Raw genomic sequence first — 12,500 nt, 5'->3', positions numbered from 1 at the left:
TAGGGATGAATAAAGGGAATTTGTTATATTTTTTTTGTGACTGTCATATCTATGTAAACTCAGATAGCCACCATTTTGTGGCTGTCGTATCTATGTAAACTCAGATAGCCACCATTTTGTGGCTGTCGTATCTATGTCAACTCAGATAGCCACCATTTTGTGGCTGTCGTATCTATGTAAACTCAGATAGCCACCATTTTGTGGCTGTCAAATCAATGTAAACTCAGATAGCCACCATTTTGTGGCTGTCGTATCTATGTAAACTCAGATAGCCACCATTTTGTGGCTGTTGTATCTATGTAAACTCAGATAGTCACCATTTTGTGGCTGTCAAATCTATGTAAACTCAGATAGCCACCAGTTTGTGGCTGTCGTATCTATGTAAACTCAGATAGCCACCAGTTTGTGGCTGTCGAATGACCCGTGTAAGCTGACATGACCAAACACTTGTCTCCCCCTTGTAGGTGTGGCTGGCTGGGTTCAAAGGTTCCAGTGGTGTGGATGGCGTCATTGCTGTTGATGACGTCAAAATGACAGATGGAATATGTGAAGGTAGTAGGAATAATGATGGTGGTGATAAGGATAATAATGATGATGATGATAATAATAATAATAATAATGATAACAATAATAATAATAATAATAATAATAATAATAATAATAATAGAAGAAGAAAGAAGAAGAAGAAGAAATATAATAATAATATATAATGATATAATAATAATAATATAATAATAATAATAATAATAATAATAATAATAAAATAATAATAATAATATAATAATATAATAATAATAATGATGATGATGATGATGATGATGATAATAATTGATTCCAAAGTTTTGAGACATTTTCAATTTATTGACTGTTTGATTTATTGGTTGATTATTCATTTAACTGATTAAATAATTTATTCAATTAATTATTTATGTATTTGTGATCAGATGCTTAAAAGCCGAATTTAATGTTAAAACTGGTCAAAAATATAAATTGGTGGCATTAGCACCCTAAAATATGGTATCCATTCTCATCAATAAATCGTATAAACTCAACACAAGTCTGATATTTCTGGCTATAAATTCAATTTTCAACATCTTGCCCAACCAGACTTAATACCGTTTTGAGGCGAAAGGTCACATTTTTTTGTTTATTTATTTATATACGTATCTATTCACCAGCTGCCTCATACTCCAGCATCACAGTAACCAAAGACAAAGGTTTCCTCTGTGATTTTGAAAAGAACAAATGTGGCTTCTCGGACAGTCCGACTAATGGAATGTGGACGGTGATCAGTGCTGGCCAGGATACGACAAACACGGCACCCAGTACTGACCACACTACGGCCACGTCCAGAGGTCAGTGGTAGTGGTGGGAGTTATGGTAGTAGTAGTAGTGGTAGTAGTAGTTGTAGAAACAGTAGTAGTACTATTAGTAGTAGTAGTAGTAGTAGTAGTAGTAGTAGTAGTAGTAGTAGTAGTAGTAGTAGTATTAGTGGAAGTTGTAGTAGTAGTAGTAGTAGTAGTAGTAGTAGTAGTAGTAGTAGTAGTAGTAGTAGTAGTAGTAGTAGTAGTAGTCGTATTCTACCGAATACTTCGATGAAGTCCCAGTTTTTGCCAAGACAAGAATCGTTTAAATCGATCGATGTTTGAAGGAGGAGTTTTCTGGCCAAATTTTTACATATTTCTGTGTTTTTCCAGAGTCGGGCAGTGTAAATGTATCTAGAAGGTGAAATATGAAAACAAGTTTGTTATGTTTCATTTCAGGCCATTTCCTGTACACATCTCGATTCCAAACGTATTCGGGTACCAAATACCCCCTGGCAAGTCCCACCATCAACCCTCTGACGTCAGACGCCTGTTTGTCTTTCTACTACCACATGTATCCAGCGGCCCAAGGCACTTTGCTGGTTGTGGTAAGTCTCACGGTTTGGTTTATGACATTTTTCAAATGATTTTCTTTTTCATTTTTTGTGATCCACTTCCTAATACCAGAAATATGTCAGGAGCAACGTGTACATATATACAGGTCAAACACCCGAATCCAATTATGGGCCTAGTTTGACATTGTTGTAGTGGAGAATATTGTTCACCATTTTTTTTAGATTTCCATTAAAACAATGAGCCCATAATGTATTGGGTTATCAGACCTGCAAATAAGTGCACGTTGACCAGGGGTCAAGTAGATGCTGTAAATTGAAGACCTAGTCAGAAATATAAGATGTAGGCCCGGCCATGTGGTCTAGTGGTAAGGCACTGGCCTTCGGATCAGGAGGGCCTGGGTTCAAGTCCTACTCTCAGTGGTGCATTGTTGGGCACTTGGAAAATTATCTTTACTTACAATTTTCTCACTGTACTCAGGTGTGAAATGAGTAACTGCCCGTTAACAGCGTTTTCTGCGTCGGAAAAAAATTGAAACACCTCCAAACAGGCATCATGTTTTGTATTACATGTTAAGTGTTGCTGTTGGCTAGAGATTTTTGAGCCTGTTTAGAGGATATGAATGCTAATTTTTTAAATATAGTTTTTGTTGGGGTTTTTTTTAGGAAGTGAAAGGCCTTGAGTGAATTTTAATTCAAGTTGTATTTAATGTTTTAGATAACAAGAAATGAAGTGAGTAGAAAAGTACCAAAAGACAATTCGCAGCGGCGATGGGACTCGAACCCGAGACCTTAACCCCCTCCTCACCAACCATGGGAAAATTGTCACATTCGTCACGATGGAACAGATCATGTTCTCTTTCTGATTTCCTTTGTACATCAGAATATTTAAAGACAATAGGTTTATTATAGCTATAAAAACGTGATACTGTTTTGTAGAGCTCATTTTGCTGAACACTATAATGTATAGACTGTACTTGTTTCATTTCGGTTTGAGTAAGAAAAATCTATTTTTGTGCTGGGGTGGGTTGGAAGCTTTGTAGGAAATTAGGTAATTGGCTGGAAAGGAGAGTCAATGTTTTACATCTACGTCTGTTCCAGCTTCGACCATCAGGAGGAAAAGACAGTTCCCCAATTTTCACCATGTCAGGAAACAATTACAAGGGCTGGAGTCTGGGGGAAGTGACTATTTCCAGTAAACGAGTGGCAGGTGCTTTCCAGGTCGTGTTCCAGTCTATCTCGGCCAAGGCGTCCAGTAGTGATATTGCTATTGATGACGTGGCTATCAGTCTGGGGCCTTGTGTGTCTAAAGGTGAGTCATTGTGTGTGTGTATGTCTGTGTGTGTCTGTGTGTGTGTGTGTTTGTGTTCCAGTCTATCTCGGCCAAGGCGTCCAGTATTGATGACGTGGCCATATGTCTGGGGCCTTGTGTATCTAGAGGTGGGTCATTGTGTGTCTGTGTGTGTATGTGTCTGTGTGTGTTTATGTGTCTGTGTGTGTGAGTGTGTGTATCTGCCTGTGTGTATGACACTCTATATGTATCTGTGTGTGTCCGTGTGTATATGTTTGTGTGTCTGTGTGTATCTGTGTGTATGTGTATGTTTGTATGTGAGTCTGTGCGTGCCTGTGTGGGTATGTGTGTGTGACTATGTTAGTATATGCGTGCCTGTTTGTCTGTGTGTGTGTGTGTGTGTGTGTGAATATATGTGAGTCTGTGCGAGCCTGTGTGTCTGTGTGTGTGTGTGTGTGTGTTTGTGTGTGTGTGTATTCGAACCAAAGTTTTTCAAACTTGTTTGTTTTTGTTTGTTTTCCCATAGTTTAGCTATACATTGAGTATTGACAGTAAACACTGGAATATCATTTCTAATTTTCTCTCCAGCAACTTGTAACTTTGAAGATGGAAACTTGTGTGGATGGAGAAATTCTTACTCGGACAAATTTGATTGGAGTCTGCATGTGGGATATCAAGGAGGTATAAACCATTTTGTTATAGGAGTCACTAGGTATAGGAATATGTAGGAATGAATGAATTTATAATTGGTAATGTATTTTTTCAATTTATCAAACAAATGGATACATCAATTAATTGATGATTAAATACACAAATAAATAGAATATATACTATAATATATATATATATATATATATATATATATATATATATATAATATATATATATATATTCTCACCTCGTTTTTTTACACTCTACGTGATTTCAGATAATTCCCCGCAATCAACCTACATTTCCTCCAACGATTTTACTCATTTTACATAAACAATTCATAAAGTCAAGGGAATAACATTTGTCGGGTTTTTTCTTTTCTTAAATCAAAACATGATACAATTTAACATGGACTAAAGTGTAATTCCTTCTTTCTGTGTCCTCTGTCTGTTTGTCTGTCTGTCTGTCTGTTTGTCTCTCTGTCTGTCTCTCTCTCTCTCTCTCTCTATCTATCTATCTATCTATCTATCTATCTATCTATCTATCAATCTCTCTCACACACACACTCCCTAGCTCTCTCTCACACATACACACTTTATCTATCTCTCTCACGTTCTCTTTCTATCTCTCTCTCTCAATTACTCTCTCTCTCTCTCTCTCTCTCTCTCTCTCTCTCTCTCTCTCTCTCTTTCTTTCTTGCTTCCTTTCTCACCCACTCTAACATACAAAATAAAAATAGTTGAACCAATCCCCATTGTATTCCACGCCCCCCCCCCCCTACCCCCACCCCATATACACACACAGTGTTCCAGGCCCCTACTACAGACCACACCCTAGAGACACCCAAGGGTATTTTCCTCCACGCTCCAGCATCCTACACCAACAGAGGAAAAAACGCAGTTCTCCAGAGTGAGAGGTAAATTGGGTGACGTGTTGATTTTTGACATATAGATGTTGGTCCTATCATCATTGTCGTCGTCATCATCATCATCATCATCATCATCATCATCATCATCATCATCATCATCATCGTCGTCGTCGTCGGCATCATCATCATCATCATCATCATCATCATCATCACCATCATCATCATCATCATCATCATCATCATCATCATCATCATCATCATCATCATCATCGTCGTCGTCGTCGTGATCATCATCACCATCATCATCATCGCCATCATCATCCATTAGACCATATAGCCACACAACTACATCGTCACCTTGTCCACAGTTTGTCTCCAACTGACGGCAGCTGCTTTACTTTCTGGTACTACATGACTGGATCCGTTGGAACATTGCGGGTTAAACTTGCATCAGGCTCTCAAAACGTCACCATCTGGTCCTTGTCTGGAAACCAGGCAGCTGAATGGAGAAACGCTCAGGTCCCTGTCAAATCGTCCAGTCCTTTTACTGTGAGTCCTTTTTATCTATTGTGTGTTTTTTAAAGTTTTAATGACTGTATGTCGTTAGTCCTTTTTATCTATTGTGTGATTTTTAAAGTTTTAATGATTGTATGTCGTTAGTCCTTTTTATCTATTGTGTGTTTTTTAAAGTTTTAATTATTCTATGTCGTTAGTCCTATTTATCTATTGTGTGTTTTTTAAAGTTTTAATTATTCTATGTCGTTAGTCCTTTTTATCTATTGTGTGTTTTTTAAAGTTTTAATGATTGTATGTCGTTAGTCCTTTTTATCTATTGTGTGTTTTTTAAAGTTTTAATGATTGTATGTCGTTAGTCCTTTTTATCTATTGTGTGTGTTTTAAAGTTTTAATGATTGTATGTCGTTAGTCCTTTTTATCTATTGTGTGTTTTTTAAAGTTTCAATGATTGTATGTCGTGAGTCTTTTTTATCTATTGTGTGTTTTTTAAAGTTTTAATGATTGTATGTCGTTAGGCCTTTTTACCTGTGGTGGTTTTTAACTTTTTATTATTTTTTATGGTATATATTCAGTCCTTTTTATCTTTTATGTGTTTTAAGGTTTTTTTATGGTATTTAGTTAGTCTTTTTATCTTTTTTTTGTTTTTAAATTGTTTTTTTATGGTATGTATTTATTCCTTTTTTATCTGTTGTGTTTTCTAAGTTGTTTTTTAAGGATTGTATTTAGTCCTTTTTATATTTCGTGTTTTTAAAGTTTTATTGATGATATGTCGTTGGTCCGTTTATTCTTTTGTGTCTTTTAAAGTTTTCTATAAGGGATGAGATTAGTGGTAGAGTAGCGTCCCTTAATTGGACGTCACCGGCGGAAAATTTATTAGAGAGAGAACGTCATGTTGGTTGTGCGCATGCGTCTCTCGTCCTCGCTTCCGGTGAAAGCGGCTTGAGACACTTCACCGAAAGCGAGGACGAGAGAGACGCATGCGCAAAACCAAATTGACGTTCTCTCTTTAACGTGACGTCCAATCAAGGGACGCTACTCTTCCGCTATTCTCATTCCCTATACTGCACGCAAAAAACAATCGTAGCCAACACATGCAATGGTATAATATTTTACTTGTAAAGTCTGCTAGAGAGCAAAAACAATCGTAGCCAACACATGCAATGGTATAATATTTTACTTGTAAAGTCTGCTAGAGAGCAAAAACAATCGTAGCCAACACATGCAATGGTATAATATTTTACTTGTAAAGTCTGCTAGAGAGCAAAAACAATCGTAGCCAACACATGCAATGGTATAATATTTTACTTGTAAAGTCTGCTAGAGAGCAAAAACAATCGTAGCCAACACATGCAATGGTATAATATTTTACTTGTAAAGTCTGCTAGAGAGCAAAAACAATCGTAGCCAACACATGCAATGGTATAATATTTTACTTGTAAAGTCTGCTAGAGAGCAAAAACAATCGTAGCCAACACATGCAATGGTATAATATTTTACTTGTAAAGTCTGCTAGAGAGCAAAAACAATCGTGGCCAACACATGCAATGGTATAATATTTTACTTGTAAAGTCTGCTAGAGAGCAAAAACAATCGTGGCCAACACATGCAATGGTATAATATTTTACTTGTAAAGTCTGCTAGAGAGAATTGAATAAGAACTTGTCTGTTTCCATTGAACCCGTCAGATTCTGGTGGAGGTCGTGAGAGGTCGTTCTTCATACACCTACCTGAGTGTGGATGACCTTGGCTATAGTGATTACACGTGTAACAGTAAGTATGGATGGCGATGTGATGATGGTGGTGGTGGTGGTGGTGATGATGGTGGTGGTGATGGTGGTGGTGGTGGTGGTGGTGATGGTGGTGGTGGTGATGTGATGATGGTGGTGGTGGTGGTGGTGGTGGTGGTGGTGGTGGTGGTGGTGGTGATGTGATGATGATGATGGTGGTGGTGGTGGTGGTGGTGGTGGTAGTGGTAGTGATGATGATGATGATAATGGTGGTGGTGGTGGTGGTGGTGATGATGCTGGTGGTGGTGGTGATTATGATGATGATGATGATTATGATGATGATGGGTGGTGGTGGTGGTGGTGGTGATGATGATGATGATGGTAATGATATTGATGATATTGATGAAGATGAGGGTCATTTAAATCGATTGATATTTGAAGGACGAGTTTTCTGTCCAAATTTTAAAATACACGGTGTGCCAGATTACCACCAATTAACTGTTTACATAAGACAAGAGATAACAGATATGACGATTATTTGTTTATTATCCACACCTGAAAACTCCTGATAACAAAATATCCCATCCCTTCACAGCCGTTCCTTCAAGTGCGTCACAACCATCTTCCTCCACTGGCCTCCTTGTTACAACACCAGCCCCAGTGGGTAAGTCACAAATTATGTTTATGTCTCTTCACGTAGAGCTTCTATCAAGTGTCAGTGCATGACGTAATCAGTCGAAAGGCGGGCATTTTGGATTGCATTTTCTGAACGAATATGCTCCCCAGAGCATTTTAATCTTTATTTGAAGTAAATCGGGTGATTTTTCATGTAGTTATGGTCAGATGTATGGGAAAGGTATCCAGCAACTTTTGTCAAATTTCATTCTTTTCAACTTGACTAGCTGTAAAAAATATTTAGAAGTGAAATAAAGCTTTGATATCTCCCAAAGATTTACAAAAAGGGTTAATTTCATCACTTATGACAAGAACTCATTTTTGATCAAAATTGACCTTCTAACTAAACTTGGCAATATCTCAGTTCCTACCTGTTCACCCCATCCGACTGATTATGGCATTCACTGTAACATTTAAGGGGCCACTACAACGACCATGAAGAAAAAGAAGACCATCGTTTCTTGTCCCTCATAATTCATTATTGCAATTGGCTTGTAAAGGGATTTGAGCACATTAAGTATATATTGCTCTTTTTAAAAATCGGACATTTTTCCAAAAACTCTACAATTTCTTATCTCCAGCATCGGGACCTTTTGACTGTAACTTTGACCTCAGCTTCTGTAGTTGGACTCAAGACCACAGGGACAATTTTGATTGGAAGAGACAGTCGACCAGGGCATCTTCTACGGAGTCTGGACCTACCCAAGACAGATCAGGACGTTAGTGTTGTCGTTGTTGTCATTGTCATCATCATCATCATTATCATCATCATCACCACCATCACCACCTCCATCACCATCATCATCATCCTCATCATCATCATCAGCATCACCATCATCATCATCCTCATCACCATTTCCATCACCACCACCACCACCATCACCACCACCACCACCACTAGCACCATCACCACCACCACCACCACCACCACCACTATCACCATCACTACCACCATCACCACCACCACCACCACCACCACAACCACTACCACCACTACCACCACCATCACCACCACCATCACCACCACCTCCACCACCACCATCATCATCATCATCCTATTCCACTTTCAGACGGATCTTTCGCCTACATCGACACCACATCCACTAAGCACCACAAAGGTGAACAAGGGGCATTACTCTCACCGTCCATACCAGCAGGCCCACAGTGCCTGACTTTCTGGTACTTCATGTGGGGCGAGCACGTCAACTCTCTCAACGTGTATGCTCGAAGTGGACGGGACACCCTCATGTGGACTCGTAAAGGAACTCAGGGGAAGATATGGACCCGAGCTGATGTGACTTTTAATTTCAATTCACCTCAACAGGTAAATAGATTTCACTTCAATTCAATTTAATTCAAATGTTTCTTTATTTTCGGAAATATTCTGCATATTTCTCAGAGTACAGTAAAGATTTCTTTCAGACCAATGAAGCCGGAGTTTATCCCGGTATTTATAGCGTGAAATTGATTGCTATCCTTTGGATAGGACGCTAGTCTATCGCTAAGTACGTTTCACCAGACCACACTAGCCATTCACTGACAAGAGGATCAGAAAAAATCTCCACTGCACTGGGGATCAAACTTGGTCCCTTTACGTATGAAGTGAGTGCTCTACCAACTGAGCTATCGGGACCCCCTATATATATATATATATTCTGCCGCTATATTCATTGTCGTTTATTCTGTTTCTTACAGTCCACAGCTTCAAGCAGCATCTTAGCATCTCTATGACTTCCATTTTGAATCAGTTGTTTGATAATACTTGTGTTTGTTTATTTGTGCGGCTTTGTGGTCGTGTGGTATGACACTCGCTTTCGGATCGGAAGGTCCTGGGTACGAGCCTTATTCGGCGTGCGTAGTCGAGTCCTTTGAGAAGGCTATTCGCTCACATTCTCTCACCGTACTCAGGTGTAAAATGAGTACCTGACTGTTAACAGCTTTGTCTCTGTCCGAAAAAAAATCATAATATCGCCTTGCAGGCGTTGTCCCGTCCTACATGTTAAATGTTGCTGTTGGCCAGGAACCCCTTGTAAAGCGCTTTGAGCATATTTAGTGGATATTGCTCTATAAGGAATGAGATTAGCCGAAGAGTAGCGTCCCTTGATTGGACGTCACCTTACAGACAGAACGTCAATTTGGTTTTGCGCATGCGTCTCTCTCGTCCTCGCTCCCCCTCGTGGATCTTTACCTTGCAGTTGGTGAGGGGGCTTGAGGCACACGGGAGGGCAAAGGTGTAAATCCCGGTCGACCGTCACGAGACCATCCCGGGTATCGAGCCAACGAGCCACATGAGCTGCTCGCCCCGGTGTGTGACTAAATTTGATCCAAACCCGGTGCCCGAATAGCAGCCCTATCCCGGGCGCCACACTATTGTCCTTATGTCGAGTCCCAAACAGTCCCGTCAATGGCGAAGCGGTCTGCCGCCTAGCCAAATAATACCGCGTTCGTGTCGCCCGGGTCGTCGGCACGTCCGAGAAAAAAGCAAACGTCCCATGCATCAATCGATCCGCGGCCTGCCGATTGGAAAATGCGACGGCGGGGATGGCGAACTGACGCGTATATTGTCCCTGAACGTCGAGAGCCAGAGTATGGCAAAAAATGAGCTTTTATCAAAGCTACTGGCCGTTCATTGCGTTGATATCCTCCTTTTACAGGAGACCCACCTTTACTCAGGCGCGCAATCTTCCCGATTCCAGATCCCAGGCTATACGGTGGTCCAACGCGAGGACACTTCGAGGCTCAAAGGAGGGGTTAGCGTTTACGCTAAAGAGCCATCGAAGGTAAGGGTCATTGAGAGCGTAACGAACAGCAATGGGGTGAACCGAATTTCCGTGGAAGTAGGTGGACTGTGTTTGCATAATATTTACAAACCACCTAGAGCGACTTGGACTACACCACCGGTACCGGTGGTCAGCCATCCTTCCATCTGTCTGGGAGACTTTAATAGCCACCATCACGAATGGGGCTACCGAGACTGCAACGAGGCAGGAAGACAACTCCGCTCATGGATGGACTGTAATGATCTACACCTAGTGTACGATCCTACAGCCAAGGGTACCTTCCGGGGTACCCGCCATAAGAAGGAGTATACTCCAGACCTCACCCTCGTAACGAAAGGCGCGAACGGTGAACCGTTGCAGGTGAAGCGGACAGTCCTCGGGGACTTTCCGCATAGCCAGCACAGGCCGGTTCTTGTCACAGCGGGGGTGACAATACCGAGGGTGCAGTCTCTCCCACTTTGCAGATGGAATTTCAGGAAGGCTGACTGGGAGGAATTCAGTTCCTATATCGAGCAGGTCTGCCCTGCCATTCCTCCCAAGTCCAAGAATATAACCAGATTTAGTAGGCTACTGGTTAAGAGCGCTCAACGCTCTATTCCACGGGGCAAACGGAAATTCTACACCCCTTGCTGGACAGCAGAGTCGGAAGAGCTGTACCGAGAGTACCAGCAGACCCAGTCCCAGGACACAGCCGATAGACTACTCCAGTCTCTGGCAGAGGGAAGGAAGCAACGGTGGCAGGAGACCGTGGAAAGTCTCGACTTTACACACTCCAGCCGCCACGCTTGGCGTTTGATAAAGAAATTGGACCCAGATCGGAATTTCGCGAAGGCTGCACCGGAATGCGAGGCAGACACAATTGCCAAGAATATTAAGAACCGTAGCAAGCGGGTCCCTAATCAGGCTTTTGAGCGCGGTGTCCGCAAGGCGTACCGTACGATTTTGGACTCGCTACCTGCGGAGGAGTCGGACTGGACGGCCCCGTTCAGTCCCCGAGAAGTGGGTGCAGCCATTAGCGAAGTGAAGAACGGCAAAGCAGCTGGGATAGATGGTGTATATCCCGATATGGTGACGCATCTGGGCCCCAGGGCACGGGCCTGGCTAGCAGAGGCAATGTCTGACATCCTTGCAAACGGAAAGCTTCCACAAGTGTGGAAGCATGCGAAGATAGTTGCCATCCTGAAGCCAGGGAAGCCGGCGAAGGAGGCAGACAGTTACAGACCCATATCGCTGCTGAGCTGTCTTTACAAACTGTTGGAGCGTGTTCTATTAAACCGATGGGGGCCGGTCCTAGACGCTGCCCTGCCACCTGAGCAGGCAGGCTTCAGGGAAGGGAGGTGCACCACGGAGCAGGTCATTGCCCTTACAGAGCATATTGAGCACGGGTTCGAGAGAAAACAGCAAACAGGTGCTGTGTTTATAGACCTATCAGCGGCGTACGATACGGTCTGGTGCGATGGGTTAATGCTCAAACTTGCAAAAATCATAAGGTGCAAAAAGACCTTGAAGTTGTTCTCTTCGATCTTAGGGGAAAGGCAATTCCACGTCGCGCTGGGAGACGCCACGAGCAAAGTTAGGAAATTGAAGAATGGGGTCCCTCAGGGGTCGGTACTTGCGCCAATGTTGTTTAACGTTTACATTAGCGATATGCCGAACACTTCCTCCCTGAGGCTGGGATACGCAGACGACTGGGCACTCGTTACTCAGAGTAAAGTGTGGACCCGTCTCGAGAGCGTACTCATCGAGGACGTCACCAGACTCAAATCCTACTTTGACAAGTGGTACCTGAAGATGAACACTTCAAAAACCGTGGCCACTGCATTTCACTTATGCAGTGGTTGGCACACCCGTAAACTGAATGTCCTAGTCGGGGACCAGCCACTCCCATATGAGCCGCGTCCAAAATACCTAGGGGTGACGCTGGATCGCAGCCTTACCTATCGGGTTCATCTCGAAGTGGTTGCCCGGAAGATAGAGAAGCGGAATAGTCTTCTGAGGAAGCTGGCGGGATCGACTTGGGGCGCTAGCCAAGCGCTCCTGAGAACATCCGCCCTGGCACTATGCTATTCCACCGCGGAGTATTGCGCTCCAGTGTGGGGTAGAAGCAGAAACGTTG

At 42.2% G+C, this 12,500-nt stretch overlaps 1 protein-coding gene across 1 annotated transcript in view; it reads left to right on the top strand.

Moving 5' to 3' along the window:
• Nucleotides 1-12,500, top strand: part of LOC144979059 (MAM and LDL-receptor class A domain-containing protein 2-like) — a 269,405-nt gene that overhangs the window by 82,453 nt on the left and 174,452 nt on the right. Inside the window, 11 exon segments of the mRNA XM_078925674.1 lie at nt 465-552; nt 1,179-1,355; nt 1,764-1,912; nt 2,978-3,188; nt 3,756-3,848; nt 4,623-4,734; nt 5,055-5,235; nt 6,888-6,972; nt 7,525-7,593; nt 8,186-8,323; nt 8,675-8,928. Coding sequence (XP_078781800.1) covers nt 465-552; nt 1,179-1,355; nt 1,764-1,912; nt 2,978-3,188; nt 3,756-3,848; nt 4,623-4,734; nt 5,055-5,235; nt 6,888-6,972; nt 7,525-7,593; nt 8,186-8,323; nt 8,675-8,928 — 1,557 coding nt within the window.

This window comes from Berghia stephanieae, chromosome 8, assembly GCF_034508935.2.
Source record: "Berghia stephanieae isolate SIO BIC M18660-M18661 chromosome 8, UCSD_Bste_1.3, whole genome shotgun sequence".
In the NCBI taxonomy this organism is placed as follows: Eukaryota; Metazoa; Mollusca; class Gastropoda; order Nudibranchia; family Aeolidiidae; genus Berghia; species Berghia stephanieae.
The sequence above is the reverse complement of the archived record's forward strand: the minus strand, read 5'-3'. Positions and strand labels throughout refer to the sequence as shown.